At 36.6% G+C, this 17,255-nt stretch overlaps 3 protein-coding genes across 8 annotated transcripts in view; 1 reads left to right on the forward strand and 2 right to left on the reverse strand.

Moving 5' to 3' along the window:
- The window catches only part of LOC107682503 (glycerophosphodiester phosphodiesterase domain-containing protein 5-like), a 58,060-nt gene extending 53,395 nt beyond the window's left edge, over positions 1 to 4,665 (forward strand). Inside the window, exons 15-18 of one of the 3 annotated variants that reach the window (XR_001633515.1) lie at positions 699 to 713; positions 2,055 to 2,167; positions 3,051 to 3,278; positions 3,499 to 4,665. Coding sequence is in view for 2 of the 3 variants with exons in the window: in XM_016478724.1 (XP_016334210.1) it covers positions 699 to 713; positions 2,055 to 2,167; positions 3,499 to 3,566 (196 nt within the window). In the remaining variant the exon portion in view is untranslated. The remainder of the gene's footprint in view (positions 1 to 698; positions 714 to 2,054; positions 2,168 to 3,050; positions 3,279 to 3,498) is intronic. The other 2 variants (XM_016478724.1, XM_016478729.1) reach the window with 2 other exon arrangements.
- A 492-nt stretch (positions 4,666 to 5,157) lies between these two features.
- On the reverse strand, positions 5,158 to 9,915 carry LOC107682527 (heat shock 70 kDa protein 13-like). Its single transcript, XM_016478740.1, is given in 5 exon segments — positions 5,158 to 6,459; positions 7,950 to 8,117; positions 8,666 to 8,879; positions 8,959 to 9,299; positions 9,802 to 9,915. Coding segments are annotated over 5 exon segments (1,317 nt in total). The 5' UTR covers positions 9,827 to 9,915; the 3' UTR covers positions 5,158 to 5,890.
- A 552-nt stretch (positions 9,916 to 10,467) lies between these two features.
- Positions 10,468 to 17,255, reverse strand: part of LOC107682540 (SAM domain-containing protein SAMSN-1-like) — a 13,817-nt gene continuing 7,029 nt past the window's right edge. For 3 of the 4 annotated variants that reach the window (XM_016478758.1, XM_016478747.1, XM_016478763.1), the window contains 9 exons: positions 17,063 to 17,165; positions 16,619 to 16,953; positions 14,222 to 14,302; positions 13,883 to 14,011; positions 13,157 to 13,262; positions 12,921 to 13,078; positions 12,581 to 12,799; positions 11,708 to 11,858; positions 10,468 to 11,196 (listed from right to left, as the gene is read on the reverse strand). In XM_016478758.1, the coding sequence (XP_016334244.1) occupies positions 11,099 to 11,196; positions 11,708 to 11,858; positions 12,581 to 12,799; positions 12,921 to 13,078; positions 13,157 to 13,262; positions 13,883 to 14,011; positions 14,222 to 14,302; positions 16,619 to 16,953; positions 17,063 to 17,165 (1,380 nt within the window). In that variant the 3' untranslated portion in view covers positions 10,468 to 11,098. The remainder of the gene's footprint in view (positions 11,197 to 11,707; positions 11,859 to 12,580; positions 12,800 to 12,920; positions 13,079 to 13,156; positions 13,263 to 13,882; positions 14,012 to 14,221; positions 14,303 to 16,618; positions 16,954 to 17,062; positions 17,166 to 17,255) is intronic. The other variant, XM_016478753.1, reaches the window with a different exon arrangement.

A 17,255-nucleotide genomic window follows, 5' to 3' on the forward strand; every position in this document is an offset into this window, starting at 1 on the left:
TGGACTCCGCTTCATCCACGGTGAAAGCCGATCCGGTGATCCACAGCGCAAAGTTGATGTATTTCCTCAGCGACCAGCAGGGATCAGCTCCAGGCATGACAAAGCGGATATCGTCCTCTTTTGGAAGGCCAAACAAAGTAGTTTCGCTTTCACAACGAAACACACAGCGCCTTCACGACACGGCAACAACAATACTATAGCGAGAATAAAAGTCACGCCTTCTTTCTTTGCGTGAACATTTGGGCGGCGTTATGCATATCTTCCCACATAGTGATGTAGACATGTGGGGGCGTGTTAGAACGAGCCGTTTTAGGTAGGCGTAGTTGACTCTTAACTTTTATAAAGAATATCTCTTTGGATTTGAGACTTTAGTCTTCTTTAGTCTTCTTATGCACCAAGAGCTTGTAACACTCCAAAGAGAAAGGAAAAATTGAAATCGCATCATATGACCCCTTTAATATTGGAAATCAACATGACTGGTAAATATGTGAATTGAAAACTCAATGTTATGTGGGACTCTAGATCCTCTACGTATGCTGCGCTTGCCATAGTGACATTTGCATCTGCTTTTCTGAACTGACCTCTTAATTCTCTCCCTTTCTTTTGCTCTTGTACCCTTTCTTCCACCTCTCCTCTTCTTCTTGCTCTCTGCCTGATGTGCATGCTCCTCTTCTCTGCTGCATTCTGGCATCTCTCAGCTATCACATGATCAGGTAATTGGGTCAGCGCTGTTGGCCCATGCTGCCAGTCTATAACTCCCCTTTCTTGCCCTTCTTTCTCTGTATAAGCCTGTTTCAATCTGTCTGCCTGTATCTTTCATTCTACCTGTATTTTGTCAATGCTATTACTAATTCTTCTCACTAAACCACAGCCCACATGATTACACTTTAATATCACTGCTTATCATTTAACATATTATTAATATTTAATTGAGGTACATTATGTGGAATGATTTGGATTAAGGAAGTATACTTGAGGGTTTTGCTAAGTCATTCCGTATTTATCCACTAGGGGGTGACAATCACATGACTGACAGTTACAGATTATTTAGCTGGCTTTTGTTTCAGTCAGAGAATAATTTTCTACTGTTGCAGAAGAGTGCTTTTTTTCCACGAAAATAATTTACACTTGCTTTTAAGGTTAAGGTTATCTATATTCCTACCAGCTATCCAGTTTAATTCAAATGCTTTTGTTTTGGACCAAAAAAACACCCCAAAATGTCAGTTTTGACAGATGGTGTCGGATTAAAAGATAAATTAAGTAAATAAATAAATAATAAAGCACATGCATTGTAATTTAGGGTAATTTGAACAGATGGTCACTATAACTTTAGATTAACAGCTTTGTTTTTAGTTCACACATACATCTAAAATCTTAAGAGTTTAGAATATTATTCATACAATACCTTTCAAAAGTTTGGGGTTGGTAATTTTTCTTTTTGAAAGATGTCCCTTTATTTGATCAAAAATACAGTAAAAATAATAATATTGTGAAATATTGTTACAGTTTAAAACTGTTTTTTTCTATTTGAATATAAATATATTTAATATTAAAACATAATTCATTCCTGTGATGGCCAAGTTGAATTTTCAACAGCCATTACTCCAGTCTTCAGTGTCACATGTTTCTTCAGAAATCATTCTAATATGCCGATTTGCTGCTCAAGAAACATTTATTATTATCAGTGTTGAAAACAGTACCTAAATATTTTAGTTGAAACTAATACATTTTTTCAGGATTATTTGATAAATAGAAGGTTCAAAAGAACAGATTCATTTGAGATATAAATCTTTTGTGATATAATAGTTGTCTTTACCATCACTTTTGATCAATTTAAAGCATTAATAAAAAAAAGTAATTGAACCCAAACTTTTGAAAGGTAGTGTAAATACACTGTATATATCTACCAATTACATGAATGAATTCCTGTGAGCTTCATGAGTTAAAAATGCATAGATTTTATCAGGAGAATCAGCAGCATCAATGTAAACTCTGTTTGAATATGGTCACTGAGGTCGGTCTGTGATTGTGTGTGCACCTGCACGTGATCACAGGTGGAGAATGAGCGGGATGCGTAGCTACAACCCAGAGCAGATCATGCTGAGTGCAGCCGTCAGGAGAGCCAGCAGAGATGTCAACATCATGAAGGAGAAGCTCATCTTCTCTGGTAAGAGCCACCAAACCACATCCTTTTGGCGTTTCTTATATTGCATGTTGAAGTGCTATATGTAAGCTTATTACACTGCGCTATGAAATACTTGATTCTGATTGGTCAATCAAATATCACTAAACTACATATTTCACGCTTGTCCATGGCAAAATAATTTTCATGTCTCATATATTACTCCACAATGTCTCCCTTTTCATACCAAGAAGGTAGAAAAGCTCATTAGTGACTCAAAACTGAAGGACTTCAGTATTCATTTTAAAGGAATAGTTTACCCAGAAATGAAAATGTGCTGGAAATGTACTCAGCCTCAGGCCAATGACGTTGTAGATGAGTTTGTTTCTTCATCAGAACAGATTCTGAGAAATGTAGCATTACATCACTTGCCCACCAATGGATCCCGTCTCTTCCTCTGCAGTGAATGGGTGCCGTCAGAAACACGACTCTAGTCCATCAATTGTGAAATGAAAGAAGCAATATTATGGATGGAGGACTTGTTTGATTTTTGTTTTACAGACATGCAGCTTTTCACTTCACAAGACGTTAATTGATGGACTGAAGTTGTGTGGATTATTGTGGTGTTTTTATTAACTCTCATTCTGATGGCACCCATTCACTGCAGAGGGTCCACTGGTGAACAACAGGTGTTGTGTTTATTTGATAAGTAGCTGTGTAATAAGTGGTACAGCCAACATTCATTATCACAAAATAATAATGCTTCTTCAGAGCGACACAAGATCCCTCTGTCAGGGGTTATTTCGTGATTAATGTCCAGTTGACTCTACAAGGGTTGCATGCAATGTGTTTTTGGATTAAAATTGTGTGTGCATGTGTCCCAACAGTGTTTGCATGCCTCTGTGTGTGTTTTTGCCCTGTCTCTAAGGTCAGCCACAGTAGCTGTCCACCTCCTGGGTTTGAGTCTGTGTCACTGCATCCCTTCATCCCATTCCATCTCTCCCTCTCCCTCCTGTCTCTCACTGTCTGCCACCATCCCGTCTCTTCCTGCATCCATTCATCCGTCAATCCATACTCTGCTGACATCCCACAGCTTGAATGGTAGCTCATGCAGGGCTGTAGCATCAATGGCCAGGGTAACTGTGCCCTGCGTATGGTGAGTATGAAGGTGATGATAACTATTTCACATCAGAATCACACCTATGATGCCTAATAAAATGCTGTCGAGGTAGGCAGCTCACTAGGGTTTGGAACAGAGCCGGTGTATCTCAAGTATGATTGAAGATCCTTGGTTTGCGGTTGTCATAGTGGAGGTCTTGTAAACGTTGTGGGTGTTAAGCGTAATTTGCATTGCATCTTTCCGTCTTATTCCACAGAGGTGAGCAACGGAGTCTCCAGCGATGAACCCTATACGGAAAATGGATTTAACTACTACACCAATTAAGGCATTGCTCATTGACTCATGGAACGAAAAATCACATCACATCCTGATCAAGCTTGTGGTGTTTCCTCTCAGCTACTGACTCAACTCTTAGCCTACTGTTTATGATGGACCCGTGTACAGAAAATTGAGTTTTTTCTTCCGCTATTAAGTTGCTTGTTTTAAATTCTGGACAGTAAAGAGAAGTAGGAAGTGCAGTTCTTCTGTTGACTATTAGCAAATCTGTGGCCTCTTCCCCTACGTAACACTTGAGGATCCTGGAATGCCCGTTACTTGCTTCCTATTGAAAGCATGCCTGTGATAATATAGTGGATTTCATCTGTCGGTTTTTGGGGATTTTATTTTTTATAATCTTCCATAGCCAGCCAATGTGGAGTATAACCTAATATGCCAGTTTTTCTTTTCATTTCTAGATCTTGATTTGGTGTGATATTCACAGTCTAACGATGCCTTCTGTTCAAATGGTTGTGAAGAATATTTTTAAGAATAAACAGGTGTTTACAGAGTGCCTGCCTTTAGCCTTCGTTATATTTACTGTATTTAATATACCACCTATTTAGCATGTGGTTCAGTTGTCATTTTGGGAGGAAATCACCCAGCCTTATTGTCTTGGTCGGTATGATGTCCGATTACATGGAAAATTTAGGCTAATTAGGCTGAAATGGTGGATTACAGAAACCAAAACTTAAAGATCCACGAAAGAGGGTCTGTTTAAAATTTAGATTTGATTGTGTAGTTGAATACTGTTTATAAAGGAAGATGGCTTGGAGTTTTGATGCTGTGCAATATTACTTGGATGCTGTCCTATAATAAAAAGTGTGTTTGAATATTGTTCAGTGATTTTTATTTCATATTTTTTATTTCATTTTTTAAGCCGTTATTGTCATTTTAGTCTCACCCCTTTTGTTTGAGTAGCTTTTCATGTATTAAATATTTTGTTCAGGGCTTCCCATGTCCTGACCTTTTACTTAATATTGTAAATGTGAGATGTGACATTGTTTACAGTGGCTTGTGCTGTTACACAGAGGACGAGACTGAACGATTGTGCTGTTTGATGTTTTTATTTTGTATTGATGTGTTTCAGAGGTTGATCAATAAAAAAACACTGCAGTTTTAACAAGGTTTGTTTTTCTTTGCACAGTAGCAAAAGTTAAAAGGATTGTAATGACACGCACAAACCAGGTTCTGTGCATAATGCAACAAAGGAAATGGTACAGGACTGTACAAAAATACAATTAAAAGAATTCAATATTTTTAACAGTTGCAGGAAAGTTTTGAATATGCATTCACACTGATAAACTGTTTTCCCTTTTGACTTTGTGCAATGTTCTGAACTCCTCTTATGTATGTAAAGTGCATTAAACTATGTTCACACTTTGCATAATGTATTTTCACCTCTAATATTGAGCTTTTAGCATTATGTAAACAAAACAGGCCAACACAAAAAACAAGTTTAACATCTTTTTTTTTGGTCTGTGTGGTTAATTATACTTAACTTTTTTTATATGCAGATAAATGTGAAATTAAACACTATATATATATATATATATATATAAACGTTTATATATTTTAATTCACATTTTTATAAAAGATTTCATGAACTTAATACCACACTGGTCATGCTGGTACTGTCCATTTTAAATGACCTATATTTAACAGTTGGCAGGTGGTATTACCATTTACTAATACTTAACTCTATTAGAAGAAAAAAAAAACTCACAAAAAAGACTAAGTCTTTAAAAATAAAGTAAAAATCTGACTATGCTTAGTCTACAATACACATTTAACTGTGGCAATGATTAAAAAGGCACAAGCAAAACTCCAGTAGACCGAAACAGCTAGCTGAAATCACAACTAGACTTGGCAAAATAAATAAATAAATAGCTGAGACTGCAATGATCATTCAGTTATATACAAACAGCTGCTTCCCTGAATACAACATCATTAAACCTGCCAAAACCAGTTGTCAGACTTATTGCACAGTTAGTACCAGTTAGGCACAAAGATGGCAATAAACTAACCAATAAGGTCCCAAGCAGACACTTGCTCAAGATAACAGGAGAAAAACATTCTCTCAATGCTATTTTTATAAAGGAGAACTAAATAAATACTCTGCATCTATTCTGAAGATAAATGTACAAATTGTAATTTGGGCCAACAAGTCCAGACATTAGTACAAATGCTCAAGTAACTATTGTGTTTGGCCCAATATCAGGAATTCACTGCAAAGCTAATGCATATAAAGAAGCAAAAACATAATAACATAAATGGTTTGTTGGCACATAGCAGTCACGTGACAAATGCCCAAGTAGCAGTCTCTCAACCAATCAGCTGAAGTTGGTTTTGTGAAGATGTCTGTTGGGAATCTCAATTGCGCTGACCTGGAGAGGCCAAGAACCTCCCATGATGCCTGCCTGAATGGCCACCCCGGTCACCACGGCCAGGTCAGGGTCCACGGAGGTGTTCGGTTCCTTCCCAAAGTACTGACTAATGAGCTGTCTAATGCGAGGGATTCTTGTAGACCCTCCGACCAGGACAATTTCATCCACTTCCTCTTTCTCTAGATGGCCCTCTATGAGGACAGTCTCAATGGGTGCCAGAATCTTCTGGAAGAGATCTGCATTCAGCTCCTCAAAGAGTTCCCGTGTCAGCTTCTCCTGAAACAGGACTTTTTCCTCCTGTGCTCCATTCGCTCCCGTTGTCTGCAGGTGAAGAGGAACTCAGAGACGAACGTGAGGCTCCTGGGTGAGGTTGAGCTTGGCGGCTTCCACGGCCTGTCGGAGAAGGTGGATGTCTTCTTTAAGAGTAGGAGGCACGCCGTACTGCTGCTGCACTCGCTCGATGGTGTACTGCAGCAAACGCTGGGTGAAGTCCTGCCCTCCTAGCTTATTATTACCTGTGGAGATTAAGAAGACCATGTGTTAATCTCATGCTGAAACAGGATGAGGGTTGTGCACCTGATGTGACACCATTTCCATACGTGTTAGCTAAATGTCATGAGGTTTCTGTGAGATTGCACTACCCCAAACCTTGTAACCTAAATACCCATTGAGGTCAAACCACAGAGCCTGGGGAAAAACATGGCATGTGTATTAAAATACAAAAGGTCATAACCAGGGTCCCTACTTGTTCTAAACAATGAATTTAAATGATTTTCTATTAATTTTCTAATCATTTGTGATGACCGGATAAGGACTTGTAAAAAAAAAAAAAAAAAAAAAAAAAAATTCCATAAAAAAAAACCTGTAGAACTGAACTAGAAAAACTACAGAAGGTTACCATGACATTTATATTTTAATATAATGTATTATGACAATTTAAATTGGTATTACATTTAATGGAAAATGTATATAATATATTTTTAATATAATATAAATTAATATATAAATTGTTTTATATTTTTAAGGTGCATGCAGTAGTGTGGAGAGTCATTTGAATAATGTACACCCAGGTGAAATTTTTTTTTTAAATTATGTATGGTGTGGGTCGCGCCAAAATTAGACAACTGAACACGCGCTTTACCAGCAAAGACTATGGGAGAATTGGTACTTGTACCGCTGAAGAAGCAGAAAATATCTGAAGCCACAAGACAGAAATACCGACGAAGACAAAAAGCAGAGTCGCTTCTCTTTTTTTGTTGGACAGGAGGACCGGCAAGGGAATTCATTATTGTGATTAAAAGCAAAACGCTTTATAAAAGTATAAACCTCACATTTAAGCATTTAAACCATTTTACAGAAAAACGGATGAGTCAAAAGGGTAAAGGATTATGTATTTTATGTATTATTAGTTTGAACAAAAAGGCAGTCGAGCTGAACGAAAACGCTAATTCAGTGTCTGCCAGGAGGTGGCGCTTGTGGCAAAGCAGAAATAGCACTTATAAACACCAACGTATTCAGCATTATACGGAAGTATGAGGAAAGGAAAATGCCATCGAAACCTTTCTTAAGACAGGAAAAGACTCTCTGCACAAATCAAGTGAATGGCCTATATCAGAAAGACAACGAGTTTGCATGTAGGAGTATTCATAACGAATGTGGTATCAGTGCAAAAATCATTAAGACTGCAACCCTGGAATTAAAACAAAAGACTCAAAATAATTAAGTTAGTATTATAAAAAACTTTTCTATTTTAATGTGTAATTTAAAATAAACTGCTTGGCAAACATATACAATTCTACATTGTTTCATGTTACACCCATTATTTCTTCTTCAACATTGCTTTAACAAACAAACTTGCAGTAATGGGGAAAATAAAGATCAGGATGTGTCTCAAATATGTAAATAACATAAAGCAGCCCTGCCCATTAATAGCCACACAAATATACCTACCATAGTAAAATCTCTGCTAGTTGACACATTTATAATGCCATATCACCCAGCTCACCTGCCATTGCTCTAGTGAGGAACATGCCACCCTGCTTATTGAGAAGTGACACATCTAGTGTTCCTCCTCCCAGATCCACCACTAGCACATTAAACACTTCTGCTTTATGCAGTCCATAAGCCATTGCCGCCGCCGTGGGCTCGTTGATCACCCGCAGGATGTCCAGGCCTGATGAAGAAGACATGCACAGTGATCGATCAGTTAACTATTATAGATTTTAACCAGAACATTATCAGCTTTTACAAGGCTAATTGTATTGATGCTTCTATGGAAGCCCATTTCCACCACGCAATCAAAAATAAAAAAGGTCAGAATAGCGAGATATAAACTCAGAATTCTGCCATATTTCTCGCAATTCTGAGTTTATATCTCACAACTCTAATGTTTTTCCTCAGAATTCTGAGTACATCTCGCAATTTACCTTTTTTTATTTTTTGAGTGCCTTCCATAGATTCCAATAGCAAGACATAACCAAGTTGTGACTGACTAAAGCTGTGGCCACATTAGCAAAATTGTAACGAAATTTTGTGTGCAATAAAAAAAGTCCATTGTCAATAGAATAGAGATGTATGAAGGACAGCTCGCACAGAAGTTACTTCCAAACCAAGCAGCTTTCTGTTGGTCAATGCAGTGAATTCGTGTGACAAATTTCCTAATTGTGGATTCCTAATGAAATGACTGGCTTTTGCGATTAATGTACACCTTAGTAAACTCACCAGCTAGGTTAGCAGCTCTTATGGTGTAGTTTCTTTGCCTCTCATCAAACTCTGCTGGCACTGATATGACGGCTTTATCAATAGGTATTCCTAGTTGCCTTTCTGCCATCTTTTTCATTTTCAGGAGGAGACGGGATCCGATGAATTCAGGAGTAACTGTGAAGGTGCTATTTGTAGAGACTAAAAATTCTGCACTCCCATTGTTGAATATCGCCTAAAACAGTCAAGAAAATGTTAGAGACACAGTAAGCGGTGCAAGAGCATTTAAAGAGTGTAAAATATGAAATGTGTACCTTAAACGGGTATCGTGCGCTCTCTTTATCTAAAGTCTCTTGGTCGAAAATCTTCCCTATAAATCTCTTGGCGTCATAGATTGTGTTTTGAGGATTTATGTCAGACAGTTCTTGACCCTCATGTCCAGAAAACACACCAGTCGGGGTGAATGTCACCACACTCGGAATGCTTTTGTGACCTTTGTCATCTCCAATAACCTCAATCTCGCCTGTGCCAGGCTGAAACACTCCCACAGAGCAGAAAGTGGTCCCAAGATCCAACCCAATGACCCTGGGCTTTGGAGGGGGCAGGTACTGCTGTCCCAGATATCCTGCCAGGAACAAAGCCAGGATGACGGAACCTGTATGGACACACAAAAATTTCCAAATTTTTTCTGTCGTTATATAACATATTGAACTTAATGGTAACCATATGTATATGTTGTTCATGTATTTCAAAGTATACAATGGTATATTGTCCAAAAACGTGGTATGTAGAAAAATAAGACAAGGCAAATTTAGACCATATTCTGGTGCGTTGATGCACAAACATGCTTGTCCAGAAAGGTAGCTAACTAGGTTTTGAGATACAGCCGCTGTAACATCTGTAGCATAAAGAACGGACGCCAGCTGCGTCTATATATGGCGTATAAAATCAGCTGATGTTTGAGGCTGACTGTTTTGCCTCAAGCTGGACAATATAACTATATGTCTGTCTGATATAGTTATTTATGTACAGTCAGTTATTTGGGACTTTCATGCCAGATGCGTCAGTTCTATTTCTAGCTAACGGCTACATGAATGGTTATTCTGTTAAATCTGACAAACATCTTCCCGAGTACATTAGTTTAATTTAAAACTCACCTATTATGGACATTTCCCCGGCCATGGTTCCAACCCAAAATGTTATGGATAACAGTATAAGAGATGTTCATTCAGTATCTGCGCCGACTGAGTGAACATACACGTCGACCTAATACGCGCTATTGGGCTGATTGGGGTTGTAGTTCTTTTCATCAGTTGTATGGTTACAAATGTAAGTGGAACTACTCCTGTTAACTACATTTCCCAGATGCACTGTAAAGCGCAAGTGGACTTCTGCACAACTTCCTGTTATCTTTTTTAGTTTTGAAACCGTAGACTGTACAGAAATTCAGCATTATAAGTGCGCAAGACAGTATGCACAGCACAAACAAACAAATAATAATACATTTGAAATCCAATATCAAAATTTGTAATATTTTTTTGCAAACCTGCATTTATGAATTATGTAGTAGTATTAATTATTATTAATCAAGTAAAACAAGTTTTCCACTCTTTCATCATATGCATGAGTTTTTTCCCCCCAAGCAGAGAAGTCAAATAAATAAATGTGGTCACAAACATATATATAACATATATATTTCCTGCCACAAGACCTTAGTAAAATTGATCATAAATATGTATGAAAACTTTTTTCTTTTTTTTTTACAACTGGCAAACTTAGGTGCCTAGTTTCAAATAACTTTGTTTTATTTTCCAAAAATAAACACATATTTAGGTGGAATCAAGATTATATCAGTAAATATTAGTCATTGCCAATATATATTAGCATATTATTCAGAGAGAGGAGTTGCGTATTAAGCATTAATTCAGGTAGGATGGAAACAGGAAAGTGCTTTGAAACGATACCTCCTTATCACTCATCGCACGTGACTAGTCATCTGGAACCTCATCCCACCAAACGCCCACCCAACCCAAATAGTTATTTTGAGAAACAAATGGAAAGTGAATAGTATGAATTTTAGCAGCAGTAGCAATGTGTTCAAACACAGCAAAATGAGGAAGAAAAGAAAACTTCAGAATAAATAATTTATTTTTAATAACATTATATACATTTCAGTCATGATAAACATTTGTAAGCGTTGTTTTGATAAACAAAGCTGTAAAATTCCTCACACATAAGTATGGTGCCATGGAATTTCACATAACATCTACATGAACAGAAATAGGTTACTTCAACACAAAGCTGAACAAAAAATGTGTAAATACAAAACACAAGTACATTCAAATGAAAGACGAACACACATTGTGACAAAAGAAAATATATTAACAGAGTTGAACTGTGTCTGTTTGTAGCTTTAACATTAAATTATACCAGGAGAGAGACATTCGATAACTCTCAGCTGTCAGGACACTCTGCAGGAATAAAACAACCCGAGTCTCTGGGACAGTCATTATCTTCGTCTTCATCGCCCTTCATCTCTCCCTCTTCATCTTCTGTAAGTAAAGCAAATAAATTAAGGTTAAAACTCTCATACAAATTCCTGCTCGTTAATTTAATCTCTGCCGAACAAATCAGGTTTGCGTTTGCTCAAAAACCCAAATGAAATTAATGTTAATTAAATGACAGTGTGTCTTCCTGGTTATTATCCCACACTCATATCAGCCAGAGCAGCCCAGCCATGTGCCACCTGCTCACACAGTGAGCCCACATCCAAACGCCAATTAATCCTGACCTGCATTTACAGGAAAAGGCTGTTCCTGACGGCACAGAACGTTATAGATTAAATTAAAACAAATAAGGTTCTGACTTTCAGTAAAACTGGACTCGCAGTCTAACTCTAGTATTTCAAAAAGGCAGAATTTCATCCAAACACAAAAATAGACGATGCAAAGATAGCAGTATCTATGTCCTTCCTGAGGCTTGCTGACATAAGGTTTCCTGAGATGGACACAGAGAAAACCAAAATATAGTGTTGCCAATCAAATTGCTTGTATTGATACTCACTGCTTGTGACATAGAGGCAGTCTGATGCAGCAAGCAACTTGCGTCTGTGCTCTGGATCGGTCACATTCAGCTCAATCAAATGCCTCTCTTTCAGATGTTTGAGATCATCTACTGTCTGGTAGCCATTGAGGAGTAATGAAGATGCATATTCCTGTGACAAAAGAGATTTCAAACATTAAAATGAACAATACAGCTATAAACTATCTGGTCAAAGACAAATTTATGGACATTTTTAATGGAAATGTTAGGGAAATTATCTTGCACTTGTACTGAATCATATATGACCACTAGTGTGGATGTGAGTGGGCATTTTTAATTAATTTTCTAGGGAACTGGGTGTTTATTTATTTATTTACTATTTATATACTATTATAGCATTATTTTTTTAATTTACAGTCATTTTTCTATTCATTTTATATTTGTTGTAAGTTTTTAAGTGTTTGTCATTTTTATTAAAAATTAATTATAAAGCTATTATTATTTATATGATTTTATTAACCTATTTATATTGTATTATATATTACTATTAATATTGTTATATTTATATTATGTTAATACTTTAACTTAAAATTATTTATTTCAGTTAGTTTACAACGCAACATTTCTAAAAAAAAAAAAAAGTTTCTGTTTTTCATCTAGTATTTATATTTTATTTCAGCTTTTTTTCAGTTACAGAAAATTGTTTTTAATAGTTTTATTTTAGTTAACAATGAAAACACTGTTGGCAGCCAATCAGTGTGAGGTGAAGATAGTGACATTAAAACTTGTGGTTAGTTTTCTGGTGGATTTTGCAGCATTAAGCAGGTGGGCATGAAGGATAAGTGATGTTTCTATGTGTACATGGATACACATGTGTGTCCTGTCTGGTTATACCTCTAAATGAAGTCTCTCTAATAACTCCAGGAGTGTATTTGGTCGTGGCTTCTTGCATACTTTCACAGGTCTTATTTTTGGAGTCTCCTCTTCTTCTTCCTTCTCTTTCTCAGGCAGAACATCCACATAAATAAACTTGAAATTTCCCACTTTATTATTAAGCATTCCTGTCCATATGCCCATAGGTGGTTTACTTATGATGTTGATGATGTCTCCCACCTGAAAAAGATCACTAACACCATTAACTTACTGTTGGCAGTTAATGTTTCCCCTTTAAAATTGTGATGATTAATTCACCTGGATGCAAGCTTGAATAAAAACATCACAATTTGTATTTCACCTTCAGCTTGAGGGAGTCCGTATCATATGGACTAGGGACAAAGTCTGTATGTACTTTGGCTCGCCCGCAGAACTGCCCCGTGTAGGGCACTTCCTCCTCCAGTTTCAGGCTGTCTCTGTTACTGGATACATCTGAACTGCTAGCAACACCACCTGAGCCAATAAATATAAACAAAAAGAGTATAATTACAATGTCAAAACACTTTCCACTTCAGTCGCATGTGTGTAGATACTTACTGGACAAGCTCTGTCCACTGTAGAGGCTTTCTAATGAGTTGCTGGTGTGGTCTGAGCTCTTCTCTGCTGGAGACCCATTCTCTGTTTCTCCCTCAGTGTCATCACCCTGCACCAATCAAAATATCAGTCTGGATATTCATACGAACTGGGGTTGGTTGGTTTCAGGGGTTTGTTTTGTGGGTCATGATTTCTGGGTCATAAGGTACACTCTCAGAAAAAAGGTACAAAACTGTCACTGGAGCAGTACTCTTTCAAAAAAAAAAAAAAAAATACACATTTTAGGTACTAATGTGTACCTTTAAGGTACTAATATGTACCATTTACCTTTTGTACAGCTTTGCACTTTTTTTTATTTTAAATGATAAAATATATAAATGTTAGTTAACAGAGATGGAAACCAGCTATATATTGATATAGACTTTTAAGCATTGAAGATCATACAATAATTAATATAATATAATAATTAATTCATAGCAGATCTGAATATATATAATTTTAGTTTTATATATAATTAAAAAAAAAAACATTTCAGGATAGTAACAACCAACAAAGGGAATAATACAACCCCCTTAATATTTACATACATATTTAATATTTCTTTAAATGTGCCAACCAAGCCACAGTCTCCCTGTACTGTCTGATGAACTGCTGATATTTTGGGTAATAAAGAACTGAGTTGCCTAATCAGTGTCAGTAATCAAATGAGGAACTTGCATTGTGACTCACCATGTCCTCAGAGAAGGATTTGACGTGTTTCTTGGCCATCCTTTTACGCATAGTCATCGAGATGGCTTTCATCTTTTTTCCCAGACTTCCCGGTTTCTCACAGTTTTCTGCTGTTGACTCACCCTCTGACTGTTTTACACACCCAAAAACACACAAAATGTTTTGTTAATCCTTTTGCATATTAAAAAAAAAAAACTCCACCCAGTGGTCAGTTAGACAATTATAGTTTAAATAGGCTGCTGGTTTGCAGTGAAAAATATTTTATGAGGAAACATTGTATCATATTGGGGCATAAACTCTCAGATTAATAAGTGTCTTATTCATGCAGATTCTTCTTACTTCAGGTGCTCCATTTTCCTCAAGTTTGGAAGGGGAGTGTTGATTTCTGAATGTGTCAAATCTTCCAAAACTGGTGGATCGCTGTGTCAGGTAAATAAAACCAACCACATTTATAACTGATATAACATCAAGGCACATGCTACATGTACATGTAAATTACTCTGCATAAAACAAAAATTGTCATTATACTGTCCTTGTTATAAAGCACTTCAGTACATTAAACGGCACTTGACGTCTCATCGTTTTAGTGTTTTCAATTTGATAAAAACACTGAATGATTCATAATCTGCTCAAAACCTGTCAGCTCTTCCACAGGAAAATGCAAATAATTATCTAAATTTAAAATCCATGTAATCTCAATCAAATAGCAAACTGTGGTATCATAATTTGACCTTGGCGAAGCTGTTCATACTTATTCAGTAATGCTGTGTGGTGTCAAGCTGTTTCCTTTTTGTTACATTGTTCTTAGAAATGTCCACTTTTTTGGTTCATTTTCAAACGTAAGATCTACTGGGATATGGCAGCAATGCATGACACATCTATTCTAACCTAATATATCTGAACTACTTGAATAACACCTTCAAATTATTACCTGAAATATTAAGATACATTCATAAAACCTACCTTAGGTTTAAGACTTTTTGGTTTGTCTGATGCATTTGAAGCAGCCCTTTGAAGCATCGCCTTGACGTGTGCGTACAGTTTTTCCTTAAAATGAAAGTCTAATCTGAAACTAGCGGTTTTACCTCTCAGCTCCACAAGTGTAAAAATGCAACGCTTTAGCAGAACAACCGATTACAAGAACTTCCTTAAATCACACAGGATGTGAGCCAATGCGCACTCTGTCTATTATCAAGGCATCAGTTCTACAGGGGAAAAACACTAAATGCTTGAGTCTGCATTTTGTGGTTCACCACTTCACAGTTATTTCGAGTAACACAAATTCAGTAAGTGGGACTCTGTGGCACAGAATTTCCATAGAGGTGCTTTTTACATAATCGAAGCCTATACTTGCATCATATTGGTTTCATGAAGGCCCTCAGCTTGTGGAATAGATGCAAGAATCTGTGCTTCCACCGTTTTTTCATATAACTTTAATGATTAATGTCATGTTCATAATTTCACATTATAGGAAAAACTATAAATATACTCAAATGAAAGCTTATTAATCAATGTTCCTTTTGTCTTTTGCCCAAATTGCAAAATCTGGTCTCTGTATAGGGGAAGTAGCTCCACTGCACGCAAGGAAGTGGGCCCATGCTTTTGAAACACTTCCTGTCTACTTTCACAACTTTGCAGTTAGGATTTTTTTGCAAAACTGCACAACGACGAGTTTTATCTGCATATCTGTCTTATGTATTTTGCATATGCAAAGCATGTTGGTCATTGGCTCTTTATACATGTAAAGAATTAAAATCTTACCTTTATATGCATATAGAAAACTATGAGTTTAACCTGTTTGAAAATAATAATAATTGTTGCAATTACGTTTTGCATCGCGAGAGGCACAAAAATTAAACACTTCTGATTTCATTGAAGAAAGACTTACTTAAAAATACGGATTGCTGTAAGAGGCATGAACTGACCAATAGTGTTCAAGAAAACCTTACAGACAGTTGCAGCCTAATCCAGCTGTGTGCAGTCGGCCATAGCAAAATCCAAATCCAGGATTACGGCATTATAATTTATTTCTTCAAGCACTACAAGCTATTGAAAACAAACAGCCCTTCCTAACCTTTTATGAGAGCTCCACTTTATCTGAGAGTGATACGGTGTAGTTGTTCACACATACAGTACTCAGTGCTAGAAAGATGATACATATCAAGAAACCAGGAAACAGGAAAAGATGATCAATTTACATTGTCTCTATATACCTTCAGAAAACACTAGAGGTCATCACTCTGAAGTGTGTGAAAATATCACTGGTTGGCATGACAGGACGATTTTCAAGAGTCTTATATAATAACATGCATTCAGTGCTTGATAGGAGGTTAACAGCTTGAGTTTATATCACATGAATTAAGAAGCTTGGATGGTTTGTGTATTTACTATATATAGAAATTTAATTTATACAAGCACTCTGCACAGAATAATGTGAAATAATTGTGTTTCTTGAGCACCAAATCAGCATATTAGAATGATTTGTGAAGAATCGTGACACTGAAGTCTGAGTAATGGCTGCTGAAAATTCAACTTTGCCACCACAGAAATAAATAACATTTTAAAATGTATTAAAACAGAAAGCTGTTTTTTCAAATTGTGATAATATTTCAAGAAATTACTGTTTTACTGTATTTTTGATCAAATAAATGCAGCCTAAGAGACTTCTTTCAACAACATTTAAAAAAACTCACGACCCCGAATTTTGAATGATAGTATATATCAAAAATGACTTACATTGGAGGCACAGAAATCTACACTGGTGCTGGAACACAACACTCCTTTGGGCAAGGAGTCTTTCTTTGTGTTTTGAACATTGATTTTATCTGCTTGACCTTGGATTCTGGATGTAGTGCAGTCACAGATGTGCACTCGATATTCATTGCAGGGAGGTAGACGGGTGTTGTAGGCTGGTACCCAGTTTAAGGCTGTTTCAGTGGGGTTACTCCAGCGATGTCTGGCGGGTGCTGTCTCTGTGACCCTTGACCCCACAGCAGAGGTACACAAATTCTCTCGATTATCTGACTGTGGCCCAGTGTCACACATCATTCCTTTGGCACCTCTGATGTGAGCTTTGAAAAACGCAGATAAAAAACAAAAAAACAATATCTGTCAATGACGTTGACAAATAGCTTTTAATTAAAAAATTGACATTGCATCAAGTTTAATAGGTTTATTTACCTGTTGTCTCTTGTGTTGGAGTTCCTCCTTTACTACTTTTCCTCTCTACTTTTTTCATCCTTGTCCCTCTTAGCTGTGTCATCTCTGCAATTCCTGTTTCAGGCTGTAAACAGACAAAATAATTAAATGACATTAAATTTTACTTAATTGATATATATATATATATATATATATATATATATATATATATATA

Source organism: Sinocyclocheilus anshuiensis, unplaced genomic scaffold (genome assembly GCF_001515605.1).
Source record: "Sinocyclocheilus anshuiensis isolate Anshui unplaced genomic scaffold, SAMN03320099.WGS_v1.1 scaffold1170, whole genome shotgun sequence".
In the NCBI taxonomy this organism is placed as follows: domain Eukaryota; kingdom Metazoa; phylum Chordata; class Actinopteri; order Cypriniformes; family Cyprinidae; genus Sinocyclocheilus; species Sinocyclocheilus anshuiensis.